Here is a 16242-nt window from a genome sequence, read left to right on the forward strand (position 1 = left end):
ACTCACCAGGGAGGGCATTCCAACAAACAACGGACCAGCGGCGTAGCGTGGGTTGTCAGCACCCGGGGCAAGGCAAGTAATTTGCTCCCCCTATCCCGGGGCAAGGCAAGTAATTTGTGCCCCCTAACCCCTAACCTGCCGCCGCTGCCAGCTTCTTCTTGCTGCTGCCTGGGCTGATCTGGTGTGGTTCTCTCCCGCGCTCAGCGCTGCGCTGGGCGGCCACTGCACTGTCCCTCCCCCAGATAGTCCCTCACTCTCTCTCCGCACCGCACGCCTGGCACCCACCCCCTCTACAGTGGGCGGCGACCCACCGGCTCGGATCGGATTCGCACAGCCAGCGCTGCAGTGAGAGAGAGTGAGTGAGCCAGGTAGGGGCAGAGAGCTGCGAGTGCGAGCGCCCCCCCGATGTTGCGCCCGGTGCGGCCGGCCCCTCCTGCACCCCCCACGCTACGCCACTGCAACGGACCACCACCAAAAAGACCCTGTCATGAGTCAATGCCAACCAGGCACGTCCATTAATTTCCATGGGTTTAATCTGAGTAGGATTAACACCAGCTACAATCTGAATGTCAGTGTTAGGCTTCAAAATAAATATTGAGAGGAACCTGGAACTCTATTTACAATACTTGAACCAAAATCAGAACATCGCTTGAGAAAAACATTAGGATAAAAAACGGTCAAAACAGAAGGAAATCAGATTTGTGCCAAATCCTTTGGCGGGCTTTTCTTTAGGACACTTTTTGCAGGCAGGCAGCAAATGAATTGCTTATCAGTTTTGCAGCAGCAAAGCTGTGCATTGATAGCAGCGGTTAGCTGCTTGGCCCTCAGTGCTGGATGAAGCGCACAAGTCCCTCCCCATTCCACTCGCCTCTTGCCGGCACTAAATAACCAAACAATTCTCTCAAGCATTTAAAAGTGGAAGGAGAAGAATTACGAGAGAACATTAAATTTTGTTAACTGGGGAACATTAAACTTTGATGGCTCCGTGTTCGCTCTGTGCAAACCTGTGGGCAGAGACTTCTTTGGCAATTTCCCATTAATGCATCTTCCAGAGTGTTGCCGGGTGTGTAAACTTTAAATAGATGGCTCAGCAGCTGAGAACGGAGCCTTTCATAGATCTCTTTGATAGAGCAGTTTTTTGCTTTGTTTTTTAAGGATAAGAGGTTTTTGAAAATACAGGCAGGGAAAGGAATACTCACCGCCTTCCATCCATTCAAGATGGACGAGGCTGTCAGAGAAGCTAAAAGAGTTATTGTGAATATGCTGGATCCATGAACTTGCAATAAGAAACTCGCCAGCACCACCTCCCCTTTTACCTGGTGGCTTGGTCCATGGCTTCTTTGTTTTCATGACATCTGGGCAGCTAGTTCCTTTGCAAGCTGTTTTCTTTGGTCAGACATTGAATCCTGCAAGACTGGGAGCTGGGAACATTGGAAGCTGCCTTATATTGGCCCATTTTGCTCATTATTGACTGAGACTGGCAGCAGCTCTTCAGGAATTCAGACAAGGGATATTCCCAATCCTACTTGATGTCAGGGAACCACAATTTGCACCATCATATGTGATGCATGTCCCCATATCTATTTCACTGTACAGTGGTACCTTGGGTTACATACACTTCAGGTTACATACACTTCAGGTTACAGACTCTGCTAACCCAGAAATAGTGCTTCAGGTTAAGAACTTTGCTTCAGGATGAGAACAGAAATCGTTCTCCGGTGGTGCGGCAGCAGCAGGAGGCCCCATTAGCTAAAGTGGTGCTTCTGGTTAAGAACAGTTTCAGGTTAAGAACGGACCTCCGGAACGAATTAAGTACTTAACCTGAGGTACCACTGTACCTACATTAGGAAGTCATAGCCAATTGCAAGCCGCCATAAGTTTATTAATCTCTATGATTTTTTCCCTTGTCCCAACAGGTCTCTCCAAAGATGATTTGGAAAGTCTTAAATGAAGTGCTTTGAATTTAGCTGACAGCTGTCTACTCTGATTTTGTCAGGTGCTGTTTATGAAGTCTAACATGCCACCAACCATCAAATAGTGTCCATACCATTGCGTGGATCAAACCTGAGCATTAAATGCTATTTCATGTCTGCTATCAAAGACAGGCAGGTCCTAATTGCCCTTTGAGTCATATATCAATCTCAAATGAAAGCTCATTGTACATCTGATATTGAGCATTTGGGATATATTCACGTCAAATATTTGAATACAGTGGTACCTCTGGTTAAGAACTTAATTCGTTCTGGAGGTCCGTTCTTAACGTGAAACTGTTCTTAACCTGAGACACCACTTTAGCTAATGGGGCCTCCTGCTGCCGCTGCGCCGCCGGAGCACGATTTCTGTTCTCATCCTGAAGCAAAGTTCTTAACCCGAGGTACTATTTCTGAGTTAACGGAGTCTGTAACCTGAAGCGTCTGTAACCTGAAGCGTCTGTAACCCGAGGTACCAGAGAATTCCCAGTGACTATATGACATCAGTGTTGCTGGTGGAAAACTGAAGGGAGACCTTTGTGAGCAAATTGGGTGTTTAGTTTTAGAAAGAAGACTGAAGCCCTATTGGAAAGGATAAAGCATGTGTTTGGGGTGAAGATGGCCCCAAATTCAATCCCTGGTATCTCCAGGCAGGACTGAAAACCCTAGAGTGCTGCTGTTAGTCAAATGAATAGAGTACTGAGCTAGATGGACAAATGATCCAACTCAATTAGAGGACAATGAGCTATCACCATGATTTCCTTGAAATTTTCCCTTGCCTAAATCAGCAAACATATCACTATTTCTGTTTCTTCATCATCGTCCCCCCCCCCCATATTGTTTGTAACCCAGTGATCGAAGCGCCAGTGGAGCCTGTGGAGGTCTAGTATCCTCTCCCATTTTGCTTTCTTGAAATGAACATTACTAGCAAAGTGCATTATTTTTCCATTAAAAATTCATTTTCTAGTGTATCACTTTCAGGGCAGGTAATTAACCAACAAGCAACACTGCCGTCTCCATTAACTGTCTCCAGAGTTTAAAGAGGTCCTCTGCTTCTGCTGTTTTTCCTCTTTTCTTCTTCATTTCCTCTTCATTTCATACTCTTCCAACCCATTTGCAATTTCTTTCAGCTTCTATGGCAAGGGTATCAGCAAGACCTCACCACTGAAGCTTCCTGAAGCCCTAAAAGCTTCACTGGTGATGGCATCATAATCTAATCTGATGGGTTTGGGGCCCATCAGATGCATCCGTAAGCATCAATGAACCATTATCAACCTCCTTTTAGGGCTCCCTCAAATGAACCACTTATTATTTATTTCATTTATGAGCATTTATTGAGCAATCATCCTAATTTGCTTCCACAAAGTTTATGCACAAGTTACATTAAATCTTGCCTTTATTGAGCATTCATTCTGCTTCATTATACACTCATCCTGATGTGCTTGTGAGGTATTTATGCATCTACCTGTATAAATACCTATCATTCCTTCCGTACTCCTCGAAACATTTCCCCATGGCTTCCCTAACCACAGTGTCAGGCAGCAGAGGATCCAACCCCTGCAGCAGGTGGCCAGGAGCAGATAAGACAAGGAAAAGCCCTTGGCATCTGCTCTTTATTCTGTATTCACAGAGAGAGGCTTGGGAATGCAGCCTCTTGGAATAATGGCGTTGTCCTGAGTGAGTCTCCACCCTCCCGTCTCTCCCACTTCCTCCTGCATCATTGATATGGATGCTGAAAAGTTCCTTCTGCCTTTGAGTTCTTTGCTCTCCTTCAGTGCTTGTTGGGTTCTGGGAGATGGAGGGTCTGGAATGCTTTCTAAAGACACTGTGTCTATCAGCTGTTGCCCTCCAGGTGCTTCCTCCTCCTCCTCCTCCTCCTCCTCCTGTCCCATTATTTCCCTGCTTTCCCCGTCATCTGCCTCTGAGCTGCCTCAAACCCCTGCTGTAATTCTGAACTGTCTTCTTCTCTGGAAGGGTCAGGCTGGGGAGGTGGTCTCCACCATTTCTCCTCTGCCCAGTCCCTGACACACAAAAAGTAGGTTGTGCTTGGATGACGTAAAGGCAAAGGGACCCCTGACCATTAGGTCCAGTTGTGGCCGAATCTGGGGTTGCGGCGCTCATCTCGCTTTATTGGCTGAGGGAGCCGGCGTACAGCTTCCGGGTCATGTGGCCAGCATGACTAAGCGGCTTCTGGCGAACCAGAGCAGTGCACAGAAACGCCGTTTACCTTCCCGCCAGAGCGGTACCTATTTATCTACTTGCACTTTGACATGCTTTCGAACTGCTAGGTTGGCAGGAGCTGGGACCGAGCAACGGGAGCTCACCCCGTCGCGGGGATTCGAACCGCGACCTTCTGATCAGCAAGTCCTAGGCTCTGTGGTTTAACCCACAGCGCCAACAAGACTTCAATTGCACGAATCTAAATTTCCTGCTTTGCACTTGAATCCCTTTTGCAAAGTATTAACTTATTTGCCTTTGTGTCAATATCCTCAATAGACGTGGCAACCAAAGGGCACACAAATAGGGATGTGTGGACCACAACTCACGCACAATTTGTACTTATCCATGTTGCCATTTTTACCAGTTTCCAAAGGAAGCGAGTCACTATAGACTATTCTATGATCCATAAGAACATAAGATGACTCTGCTAGTAGCCAACCAGGTGCGAGTGGGAGGCATGTGATCAGGACCTGAGTGCAGTGGCTGCTATTCTCAGCAACTGATATTCAGCAGCATACTGCCTCTCACACGTGCATATCTGCTGGAATATCTATTGATATCTACATCCAGGAGACTCGCAAGGATCCAGCAGCAATGAACCTGATCTCAGAGCAAAGACAGGATTCTAAAATCTACTCAGGTGGAGAGTGGCAAGAGGATTGTGGGTGAAACTGAAAAACAAAAGGCTACAAACCAAATCTGTGTGATTGTAGGGTGTGGAGCCTCACTGTCTGCAGAAATATGGAAGCAATTTTAGGAGATAAAACCTAAAGGGCACTCCATTAAAAGAAAAGAAAGAAAGCATATTCATGAAGACTGAGCATTCTTGGTTGCCATGCAATGCTGTGTGTGTGTTGGGGGGAGGGAATCTTAGAAGATGACATGGCAAGCTGGGATAGGAACCCTCTAACATTTTGTTGCAGGGCCCACTTGTACAACTCAACATGCCCAAGATACACACTCTCTGTATGTGCAAGAGCATCAGTCACCACCAACCAAGTAAAGCAAGCCTGCAGAAGACTTTGTCCCTGGTGGAGGTAGGGTTGATGTTACACCAGCTAGTTTGTCTTAAGGACAGTGACCCACCTCATCCCACCAGTAAGCCACTTCTGCCCATTTTCTAGAGCAGAGATGGATAACCTGTGGCCATCCAGGTGTTATTGGACTCCATTTCCCATCAGCCCCAGCTAACATAGTGGTCAGGGATGATGAGAGTTGAAGTCAAGCAACATGAGGGGGCCACAGGTTTCCCAACCCTATTCTAGAAATATAGAAACATCTCTCACACTAAGTATCTCCAAATGCCCTTGCCCCTTGAGAGAACATCCATTCTGCAAATCCTTTCTTCATCCAGTGACCTCATGCCTCTGTGACCTCATGCTACTATGGTAACCACTTTCAGTTCTGCAGGGGAGAACAGTTGACTTCATCTCCATGAGTCTCATTCATTTGATGGAAAGACAAAGGAAAAGATCAAGGGAGCCTTTGGCTTCTCTAAGAAGTGTAAAGGGAATTCAGATCTGATAAGAGTGATATAAACTATTTTTTGTGGGACAATGCGGAAAGGGATTTCTGCAGAAAAGGTTGAAGGCCCAACGTCCTCTGAAGAAAATATTGTAGGACTCAGGGCTTCTATCTCAACTCTACTGGTGAGTTCCCCTCTATTAGCATAATGAGGACCAATTGGAAAAGCTGGTGAAGGGAAAATCATGATAAGGCATGATAAATGTCTTCAAATATCTGAAGGGGTGTCATGCAAGAAGATGGATCAAGCTGTGTTCTGTGGTGCTGCAGATGGAACCAAGGGGTGGGAATGGCATGGAAGCATATTTTGGGTAAACATCAAGAGAAACTTCCCTGACAATTGGCCAGAGATGCCCAGCAAGATGTTGTCTACCCATGGTGTAAACCATAATAAGCCAAATGGACCAGCAGTCCGACTCAGTGCAAGTATATGTAATGGTGATGGTGCCAGCAAGGGTTTCCTGTTTGGTGTTGACACCCCCCCTTCCTATTTGTGTGTTCACCTGTTGAATTTGCATTGTCATCATGGGAAGCCTTGCAAATATCCAAGGCTATCAATTTATCAGTAGGTATAAATGTAGCATTCTCTCCTAGCAGACTTTGGCCAGCTCTCAATTTCCCCGTCAATGATTTTTCGACCCAAAGAGATTCCTGTGCCTTGAAAATCCCATAATTTCTTTTTCAATTCCATAGGCCACAGAGCTTCTGTGATTCTGATGAGATTTGCTTAAATGGCCCCCTCTGCCCGATGCCATTGATTTTATTTCCTCAGTCCCTCTCATCAGGTTGTTTGTAACTAATTACACATTCAGTCTTGAAGCTCCTTTGTAACTAAACCTAAGTACAAATATCCCAGCTCAGGTTTCCCAATTGGAAAATGTACCATTTGAGAAGGAAGTGAGAAGAGATATATATGCACACAACGTTTATATACTATTTGATTGTAATAAAACCTCAGAGCAGTCATATAAACATTTTGTTTGTTTGTTTGTTTGTTTGTTTGTTTGATATACCACCCTTTATCCAAACATCCCAGCAGAGTGTACAAAATTAGGATCATAATTTACACAGCATAATAAAAACATAATACACCTAATACAGCATAATAAAATAATAATAATAACAGGCCCTCCACACCACATTTAACAAGCCATAGATTATTTAATGGCTGAAGACCTGGGTAAACAGGAATGCTTTCACCCGGCACCTAAAGAGAGGTAATTATGGCACCAGAACAGCCTCTCTGGGGAGAGCATTCCATAGACAGGGAGCCACCACAGAAAAGGCCCATTCTCGTTTTGTCACCCTCCAAACCTTGGATGACAAGTGCAGGGTCCTGGTTAGTTCATATAGGAAGAGGCAGTCCTTAAGGTATTGAGGTCCTGAGCCATGTAAGCCTTTATAGGTTAGCACCGGCTCTTTGAACTGGGCCTGGAAACTTATTGGCAGCCAATGCAGTCAGGCCAGGTTCAGTGTGATATGTTCAAACCATGTTGCTCTGTTGAGCAACCTGGCTGTCAAATTTTGCAGCAGCTGCAGTTTCTGAACCATCCGCAGAGGCAGCCCCAAATATAACACACTGCAGTAATCCAACCTAGAGGTTACCAGAGCGTAGGCCACAGAAGTTAGGCTATCTCTGTCCAGATAGCGGCATGGCTGGGCCACCAGCTGAAGCTGACAGAATGCACTCCATGCCACTGAGGCCACTTGGGCCTCTAGTGACAGTAATAGATCCAGGAACACACGCAAGCTATGTACCTTCTCCTTAAGAGGGAGTGTAAACCCCCCCCTCAAGGGTGGGCAACCTACCTTCCATCCTGTCAGGATGCTTTTCAGCGGCTCCCGGCTGGTTGCCCAGGAAAGTGTAAAGACAAGGAAAATTTTCTTACCACCCTTTTTTATTTCAATTTACAGGGAGAGGCTATAGAACCCAGCCTCTTGGATAATGGCATTGTCCCGAGTGAATTTCCACCCCTGTCTCTCCCACTTCCTCATTCATCACTTCTACGGGTGCTTCTAGGTGCCCTCTGTCTTTGAGCTCTTTGCTCTCCTACTTTTAAGGCTCGCCAAGTTCTGGGAGATGGAGGGTCCGGGATGCTTTCTAATGACAACGTGTGAGCTGGGTTTTGTTCTGGCTCTCCCATGATTTCCCAACTTTCCCCCTCATCTCCCTCTGAGCTACCTCAAACCCCTGTTGTCAATCTATACTGTCTTCCTCTTTCTCCTCCCTGAAAGGGTCAGGATGGGGAGGCGGTCTCTGCCATTCCTCCTCTGCCCAGTCCCTGACAATCTGGTCTAAGGAGCCACCTACTAACAGTGCCTCTGTCTTATTTGATTTAAGTTTCAGTTTGTTGGCTCTCATTTAGTCCATTACCTGAGGCAAGACAGCAGTCCAGCACATCTACTGCCTCACCTGCAGATATAAAGGAGAAGCAGAGTTGTGTGTCATCAGCACACTGCTGACAACATACTCCCAAACTCTGGATGACTCCACTCAGAGGCTTCATATAGACATTAAACCACATGGGGAATAAAATATATTTGAGGCTATTATATGACTCCACAGCAAACTTTTTCTTTGACAGTTTTACAGTGCACTGTAGAAAATGACACGGCCCATTTGGAACGCTGAAAGCTTTTGCAATACCAATAGATCGGTCAATAAATGGTGAGGATCACCCTGTGGAAGGATTTAAAGCAATGCTCAAGGCAAGAATGGTTTGTGTGGCCACATATGAATTGCCACAAAAAGTGGACACAAATTGGCATACAATTTGCATTTGTGAATTTTATATGCCTCTACACAAGTTATAGCTGAATAAGTACAATAAGTCCCCTGTCAGGTTTTACACTGTAGGTTTTAAATCTGTATTTTACCTGCCCTAATTTGATATTTTTTTTATTTAACAGAAGCCATATGCCACATACTCCACAGAAAGCCTCTAAGCAGTTTACAAAGAACAATTCAAATATTCATTAAAAAAAATACTGATAAAAGCAAGCGCTAAAAACAAATGGGCATAAAATGCCCATGTGTGTTTGAATATTTGTTAATTTAACAGATTCCTTCTGAAAAGGATATAAATGCCAGGTAATGTCTTTTAATTGTGTTTATCTCAGTCTGCTAGAAACCATTTATTTATCATTTATTTATTTATATTTTGGTTTTAATGCACTGAATCGAGAATTTAAAAAAATGCAATACAACATCTGCAAAACAAATAGAGAACTGTTTCACACAGATAACTGTCCTCTGTTAAGTAGGACACATGGCCACCTATGCAGCACACCTTCTAATACTTCACACTCTCTTAACATCCTTCTCATCCTAAGAATTTTTGTCCAAACCCTTCTTTCCGTGACATATAATTGCTGTCTTCAGTGCCAGTTCCTCCCAGCAACATCCTCAGGCAATGGCAACACTTGGGACCATGAATTAACCCTGGGTGGTGAAATACCATTTTAATTCTGCAGTGTCCCCAATGTAGCATTGCTCCAAGGCACTGCGAGAAATTGAAATGCTAGGAACAATGGTGAGCTGCCATTTTAATTTCCCACAATGACCCCTATTCCCCACACAGAGCTACCTCTGGCATTGCTCACCCACTCTGGGAACTGTAGCTCTGTGCAAGACTATGGGGAGTCTCCTAGCGACTCTCAGCACCCTTAAACCGCATCTCTCAGATTTATTTGTCGGACGCTGTGACTTTCTACAGTGGCATCATAGCACTTTAATTGTATGATTAGAAGGTGGCTGTACACCCCAGGGGGAGGTGAGCCTTTTTTATTCTCTTTTGATATATATGTATTTGCTGTTTTACTGGGTAAACCTCCCCCAAAAGGCAACGATTTGAAACACGCAAGTGGGTTTGAAAAGAACATTGCTGCTGTTTCCTCAGTGGAAGGAAGGGGGAAAAATCTTGGATTGGAGTTACCGTATTTTTCGCTCTATAAGACGCACCAGACCACAAGACGCACCTAGTTTTTGGAGGAGGAAAAGAAGAAAAAAAAAATATTCTGAATCTCAGAAGCCAGAACAGCAAGAGGGATTGCTGCGCAGTGAAAGCAGTGATCCCTCTTGCTGTTCTGGCTTCTGGGATAGCTGCACAGCCTGCATTAGCTCCATAAGACACACACACATTTCCCCTTACTTTTTAGGAGGGAAAAAGTGAGTTATAGAGCAAAAAATACGGTACTTTGTCCTTGGGAGTTGGGAGATGGTGCAAGACTATGGAAGGGTATTCTGGACAGCTGCCCGCAGCAAATGGTGTCTTTTTGTCTGGGATCTGGCGTATTATGGCTCATGTTGGCAGAAACCATAAATGGAATTGCTGGAAGTGGACGATATTAGGGGGAAATGTTTCACCAGAACTATGAAGACCAGTGGTTGCACACTTAAATGAAAACTAAGTGAAGGATTGACATCAGAATGGTTTATTGACTAATTAAGACTAATTAAGAAATGCAATGTGATATTAGATTATTAGCATTACGTGAAATTCAGGGCATGGGAAGTCACCTAAAGATATATAATTTGGCAATATATTTGGCTTTTCTTTTCTTTTTTGGTTGTATTGCATTTTGGAATGTTATAGTCTTGTTTTTATTGTATTATTAAATTGGAAAACTCAATAAAATATTATTTTTTAAAAAAGAAAGAATGTGACTGTACACACTTTCCGCCAATATTGGCATCCCTACCTGTTTGGTATCCACACCATGGAGTGGGATAGCCTGATGTCCTTTTGCATTGCATCCTGGTTAACGGCAATCCCTTGACTTTGTTTCCAGAGTATGAAGAAGTTGCCCATTGACAGTTCAGAATGGCAAAGTTATTTTGATGAGAGCGGCCAGTTACTCAAGTCAAAAGAGTTCATTTCAGCCAAAATCCTGGAGAGGGTGAGTGGTAGCTGGGAACCTCTGCTTGTAGTGTGTGTGTGTGTGTGTGTGTGTGTGCGCGCGCGCACGCGCACACGCATAGTGTTTTTTATTTGCACTGTGGGCTTAGTTGTGTTTCATTTCTCATTTTATTTGCACACCACTTGGAGAGCTTTTTTTTATCAAGTAAGTGGACGCGGGTGGCGCTGTGGGTTAAACCACAGAGCCTAGGACTTGCCGATCAGAAGGTCGGCAGTTCGAATCCCCACGACGGGGTGAGCTCCCATTGCTCGGTCCCTGCTCCTGCCAACCTAGCAGTTCGAAAGCATGTCAAAGTGCAAGTAGATAAATAGGTACTGCTCCAGTGGGAAGGTAAATGGCATTTCCGTGCGCTGCTCTGGTTCGCCAGAAGCGGCTTAGTCATGCTGGCCACATGACCCGGAAGCTGTATGCTGGCTCCCTCGGCCAATAAAGCGAGATGAGCGCCGCAACCCCAGAGTCGGCCATGACTGGATCTAATGGTCAGGGGTCCCCCTTTACCTAAGTAGTTTATAAATCTTCTAAATAAATGAAGATACAAGATGGCAGTTTCGTATGCGCAATGTATACAGACTGGAGGTGATGAGGCAGTTTCCATTCTCATGTTTGTTGCTATCATTTGCCATTTTTTACATGCAATATTAGATCTAACCTTTAAATGTTCCCTTGCAATGCTGATGGTGTGCCCTTGGAAGCTGCTGTTTTTACTCTGGGCATGTTGAATAGCAGCTGGGAAGGCATGGGTTGAAATTCCCACTTAGCAATGAAGCTCTCACTGGGTGACATTGGGCCCGTCACATTCTCTCAGCCAAACCTACCTCACAGGACTCTTAGGAAGATAAAGGGGGGGAACCATGTACACAGTGTTGAATTTCTTGAAGGAAAGGTAGGATAAAAAAAGTCACACTCCCCATTGAATCCAGCCAAACAGCATCAAAAGTTTTTAATCAAGGAGAGAAAAGAATAAAATTAATTTAATTCTGGGGAGGGTTCTGGAAGAGACCTGAGAGGACAAACTCTAGAGTGGCCACTTATGTATCACTGAAGATGGGTGGGGTATTAATTAATTAATTAATTATATTCTATTATTATTAATAATAATAATGATAATAATAATAATAATAGAATATAATTAATTAATTTATTAATTAATTTATACCCCACCCATTTGTATTTATAATACAAATACAAACAATGATACATCCAAATAGTGGTATAATATCATGTGCATATCTAGCACAGGTTCATTTTCTTACAAATTTGAAATAACTCCAAACAGACCTAAAATCAAAGGTCTGTCTCTCCAGCCAACCTCCATTAGCCTGGAGCTGTTTTGTCTTCAGGAGAGACTTCATTAGCACACCTTTGTCTTCGGTGGCTTTCAGAGAAAGAAACACTCTTCAAAATGACAATTTGCAACTGAAGAACCCTCTCACATGATCTAAAGTTAAGCACCATGAGAGAGGTAGCAGAGCAGATACATTAACAGTTTATTAGTAACTGATAAGGTTCCCAGAGAGCTCTTCTTAGATTCAATGGAATTTTCCGTGTTAAACTTTCAGCAATACACATTCAAACATATTTCCCATTTCAGTGTCAATTAAACAATTACTCTTAACATTTAAGACTGGGGAAATGTGAACCGCAGAGAACTGAAACTGTCAGATTTCTCCATCTCTACCTGTTGGACTGCTCAGTCACCCTCAAGGCCTGTACTACTCTGTCTTCTTCAGGTTCTTGATCTTTAAACCAGACTTGGACCAACCAAGCAAGTTGTGCTCAGTAAAGCAGACTCCCAAAGCACACACAAATACCCCCATAGCCTGCTACAGCCCTGCATTTATTTATTTATTTTATTTGGCAAACATTCAGAATAATACTCAGAAGGAAGGTAAAACATATAATGAAGCTGACATGGGAGAGTGGAGTGGTTTCCTGGGAGTATTGTTACATGATTCATCGCTTCAGATTTTTTCTGTAAGGAGGGGAAATACTAAGCCTTTTAGAGGCATCACTGGGGCAAGGACACGATGGCCTTGTTTCTACATCCCTGAATGGCCGAGTGGGACTAAGCTGTCTATGAGCATCTAATACATGTGAAAGATTTGTGACTTTCCTTCCGCTAGCTCATTTAGCACATCTCCAGAGCCAAGGTGAGGTTCCCATGGTAATCAGAAGCCCCGGCAGCTTCGGGAAAGGATTCTTCTCCAGGGAAGTTTCTTTTCGTGGCAATGGAAGCGGTCTTGCCCAGCTGATGTAGGTTTGGGGTCAGAAGGATTTTCCGTTCACTGGCGTTCCAGCAGAACCTAGAGAGAACTGGAGAAATCCACCTTGGGGGATGATAATCATCAGTGTTGCAGAGCTGCCAACCAATTAAACTTGGATTAAACAGCTACATTTTAAACCAACTAAACAACAAGTGGGAGTTGCAGCAAAATGTTGTAGTGTAGAGTGCTCCTTTTTTAGGATTCCTGCCATTCACTCCCATTTCCCCCCCACCACCACATTTTCTTCCCCATCCCAACAGTCAGTCAACATTCCTTGCCCACTGAGTACGCTCATTCCTCATTAGACTTGGGTTTTGGGGGGAGGGGTTCCCCTCCCCTTATCTTCCCCCGGCACAGTAATGTTTCTTTCTACTTCAAAAAAGCTTTTGTTTCCTGATGCCCTATTGTTTATGGGTCATTTCCCTCTTGTTCATGGGTGATACTGTTTTGCCTACATAAACTATGGCACTCATAGTCTAACACATGGGTATGCAAACTAAGGCCTGGGGGCCGGATTCGGCCCAATTGCCTTCTCAATCCGGCCCACAGACAGTCCGGGAATCAGTGTATTTTTACATGAGTAGAATGTGTCCTTTTATTTAGAATGCATCTCTGGGTTATTTGTGGGGCCAGCCTGGTGTTTTTACATGAGTCGAATGTGTGCTTTTATTTAAAATGCATCTCTGGGTTATTTGTGGGGCATAGGAATTCGTTCATTATTATTTTTTCAAAGTATAGTCCGGGGCCCCCACAAGGTCTGAGGGACAGTGGACCGGCCCCCTGCTGAAAAAGTTTGCTGACCCCTGGTCTAAACTTTGGAAATATGAGAAATCATCATGCAGACGCTCCACAAACGTTTTAAGCAGCATGAGTCTTGTCCACAGGCACACAGTGTAAACCATGGGTGGTTATTTCACATGTGGTGGACTTGTAAAAGGGTAAAAGAGTATTGGGAAATAATCCATAATGAATTGAAAAAAAATATTTAAAAGTACATTTCCAAAAAAAAAACCAAACCCAAAAAAGAAAACAGAGTCCTTTTTGTGGGGACAATCCAGACGGAATTTCACAGGAGCCAAAAAAGATTATTTATGTATGCTACTACTGTGGCCCATGTTTTGTTAGCCCAAAAATGAAAATCGAGCGGGGTCCCAACCAAAGAAGAGTAGCAACTTAAGCTGACAGAATATGCACAACTTGCAAACTTAACATAAAGAATAAGAGAACAAGAAGAACATACGTTTAGAGAAGATTAGAAAATGTTTATTGAATACATGGGGGGAAATGTTGGCAGCATTAAGATAATTTAATGTAAGTGTAAATAAGTTTTGATGAATGTAATACAGTGGTACCTTAGGTTACAGACGCTTCAGGTTACAGATGCTTCAGGTTACAGACTCCGCTAACCCAGAAATAGTATCTCGGGTTAAGAACTTTGCTTCAGGATGAGAACAGAAATCGTGCAGCGGCAGCGGGAGGCCCCATTAGCTAAAGTGGTACCTCAGGTTAAGAACAGTTTCAGGTTAAGAATGGACCTCCAGAACTAATTAAGTTCTTAACCAGAGGTACCACTGTAATGGAATATTGAATGGTTTAGTTTTTGTAAAATATGCAGGGATTTAAGATATGTAAAATGAACCATGGAAAGAGAAGAAGGGAAGCCATTGATATTTTAAGGATGTTTAAATGGGTATTTTAAATTGTAAAACAGAAAAGATAATGAGAGAGAGAGAGAGAGAGAGAGAGAACCATGGATGGTTGTTGAACTCCTTCAGCTCCTCTCATCTCTGCCCGTGACCCCTGGTTGTGGCTCATGGGGCTGAATTCCAACGGCATCTGGAGAACCCTAGGTGTGGTCAAAACCTTTGCAATCCAACCCTCTACACATTGCCTTGAAATAATTCACATTAAAGACAGTGAGGTGTGCTTCTAAGTAAGTGCTTTCGACATGTTGTTGGACTTCAGTTCCCATAAAGCCCAGCCAGCCTAAGCCAATGGCCAGAACGATGGGAGATCCAACAGTGCAATCTCCAACCAATCCACCTGCCAATTAATCCGATGAAAAGCTTGAATATTTTGCATCTCCCTATCACGCCTTTGGCAAATTAGTTTCACCCATCATGCAAGGGGTTTTTCAAGCAGTCTGCATGTTCTAAAGTTGTTTCTTCAGTCGGTGAGAAGTGCTTTTCCACCTTCATTGGAGGGAAAGAGACAGCCACCAAAGCCCAGATGAACCCAAGGAAACACTTCTGAAAAGAGCTGTGAAAATGTTCTCTCTCCCCCCTCAAGAGCTCCACAGTCTGTCATAAATGTTAGTCTTTGCCTTGATAAATTTAGCCAGTGCCATGACCTTGGCAGATCCCATTTGTCTCTCGTGTAATTTTATCAAAATTGCCAAGTTATTCCACATCTGCATCCTTTCCCCTTCTCATCTAAACCACAGCATCTGTCTTTGGGACTTGGAGAGTGCTTATTCTCAACCTCTGAACTTGTTGCTTTTCTACCTGGAAAAGCAGTTTGATTGCCACTGATTGCTTACTCAAGTTTAATTATTCTCTAGCGCTTTTAATTTGGCTTCGGGTGAAAGTACTCTATTGGTTAGTTTCTGCCGGCATCAAAACACAGCTAAGCTGCTGAGGGTATGGATGCAAGAAGGCATCATTTTCCATTCCACCCTTTGTTCAGCACATGCAGCACTGTTTCCATTCCACTGCAGTTCACCTTTCACTGGAAAGGGCGTTATTTTTTCACCGTCTGCTATGGTGCAATTTACACAACATATTTTACATTGTTATTTTATTATTCCAACTCATTCATGCCAGTGCAAAGGAAACACAATACAAAGGGTGGGCAGGATGTAATCATTTGCAGACTGAACGCAACAACAGTGAATACCCAATGTATTGGCTGGGTTGATTTATATTCCAAATAAAGGACAAATAAATGAACATTGACAATTTCTCCTCTTGTTTCTGTTTTCGTTGGAATTCTCTGACATTTCATCCCAGTGAAATGGGGGGATCCAGCTGTAGTCTCAGACTATGAAGCTGTTCCTTCAGGGGGAATGCAAGCCCTCCCTGGATAGAACATCCATCTAATTTTTGGAGCTACCTCAACCATAGCACCTCTGTCTTATCAGGATTCAGCCTCTTACATAGCCTTTCACTTCTTGCCTAGACTATAGACCAGGCACCCCCAAACTCAGCCCTCCAGATGTTTGGGGACTACATTTCCCATCATCCCTGACCACTGGTCCTGCTAGCTAGGGATGATGGGAGTTGTAGTCCCAAAACACCTGGAGGGCCGAGTTTGGGGATGCCTGCTATAGACCCTTGTGGTTGGTG

The 16242-nt window shown here is 43.9% G+C and overlaps 1 protein-coding gene across 1 annotated transcript in view; it reads left to right on the forward strand.

Moving 5' to 3' along the window:
* Nucleotides 1-5586: 5586 nt before the first annotated feature.
* The window catches only part of TBC1D21 (TBC1 domain family member 21), a 44043-nt gene continuing 33387 nt past the window's right edge, over nucleotides 5587-16242 (forward strand). The window contains exons 1-2 of the mRNA XM_082198766.1: nucleotides 5587-5839; nucleotides 10506-10613. Coding sequence (XP_082054892.1) covers nucleotides 5747-5839; nucleotides 10506-10613 — 201 coding nt within the window. The 5' untranslated portion in view covers nucleotides 5587-5746. The remainder of the gene's footprint in view (nucleotides 5840-10505; nucleotides 10614-16242) is intronic.

Source organism: Podarcis vaucheri, assembly GCF_965113315.1.
Source record: "Podarcis vaucheri genome assembly, chromosome: 14".
NCBI lineage: Eukaryota > Metazoa > Chordata > Lepidosauria > Squamata > Lacertidae > Podarcis > Podarcis vaucheri.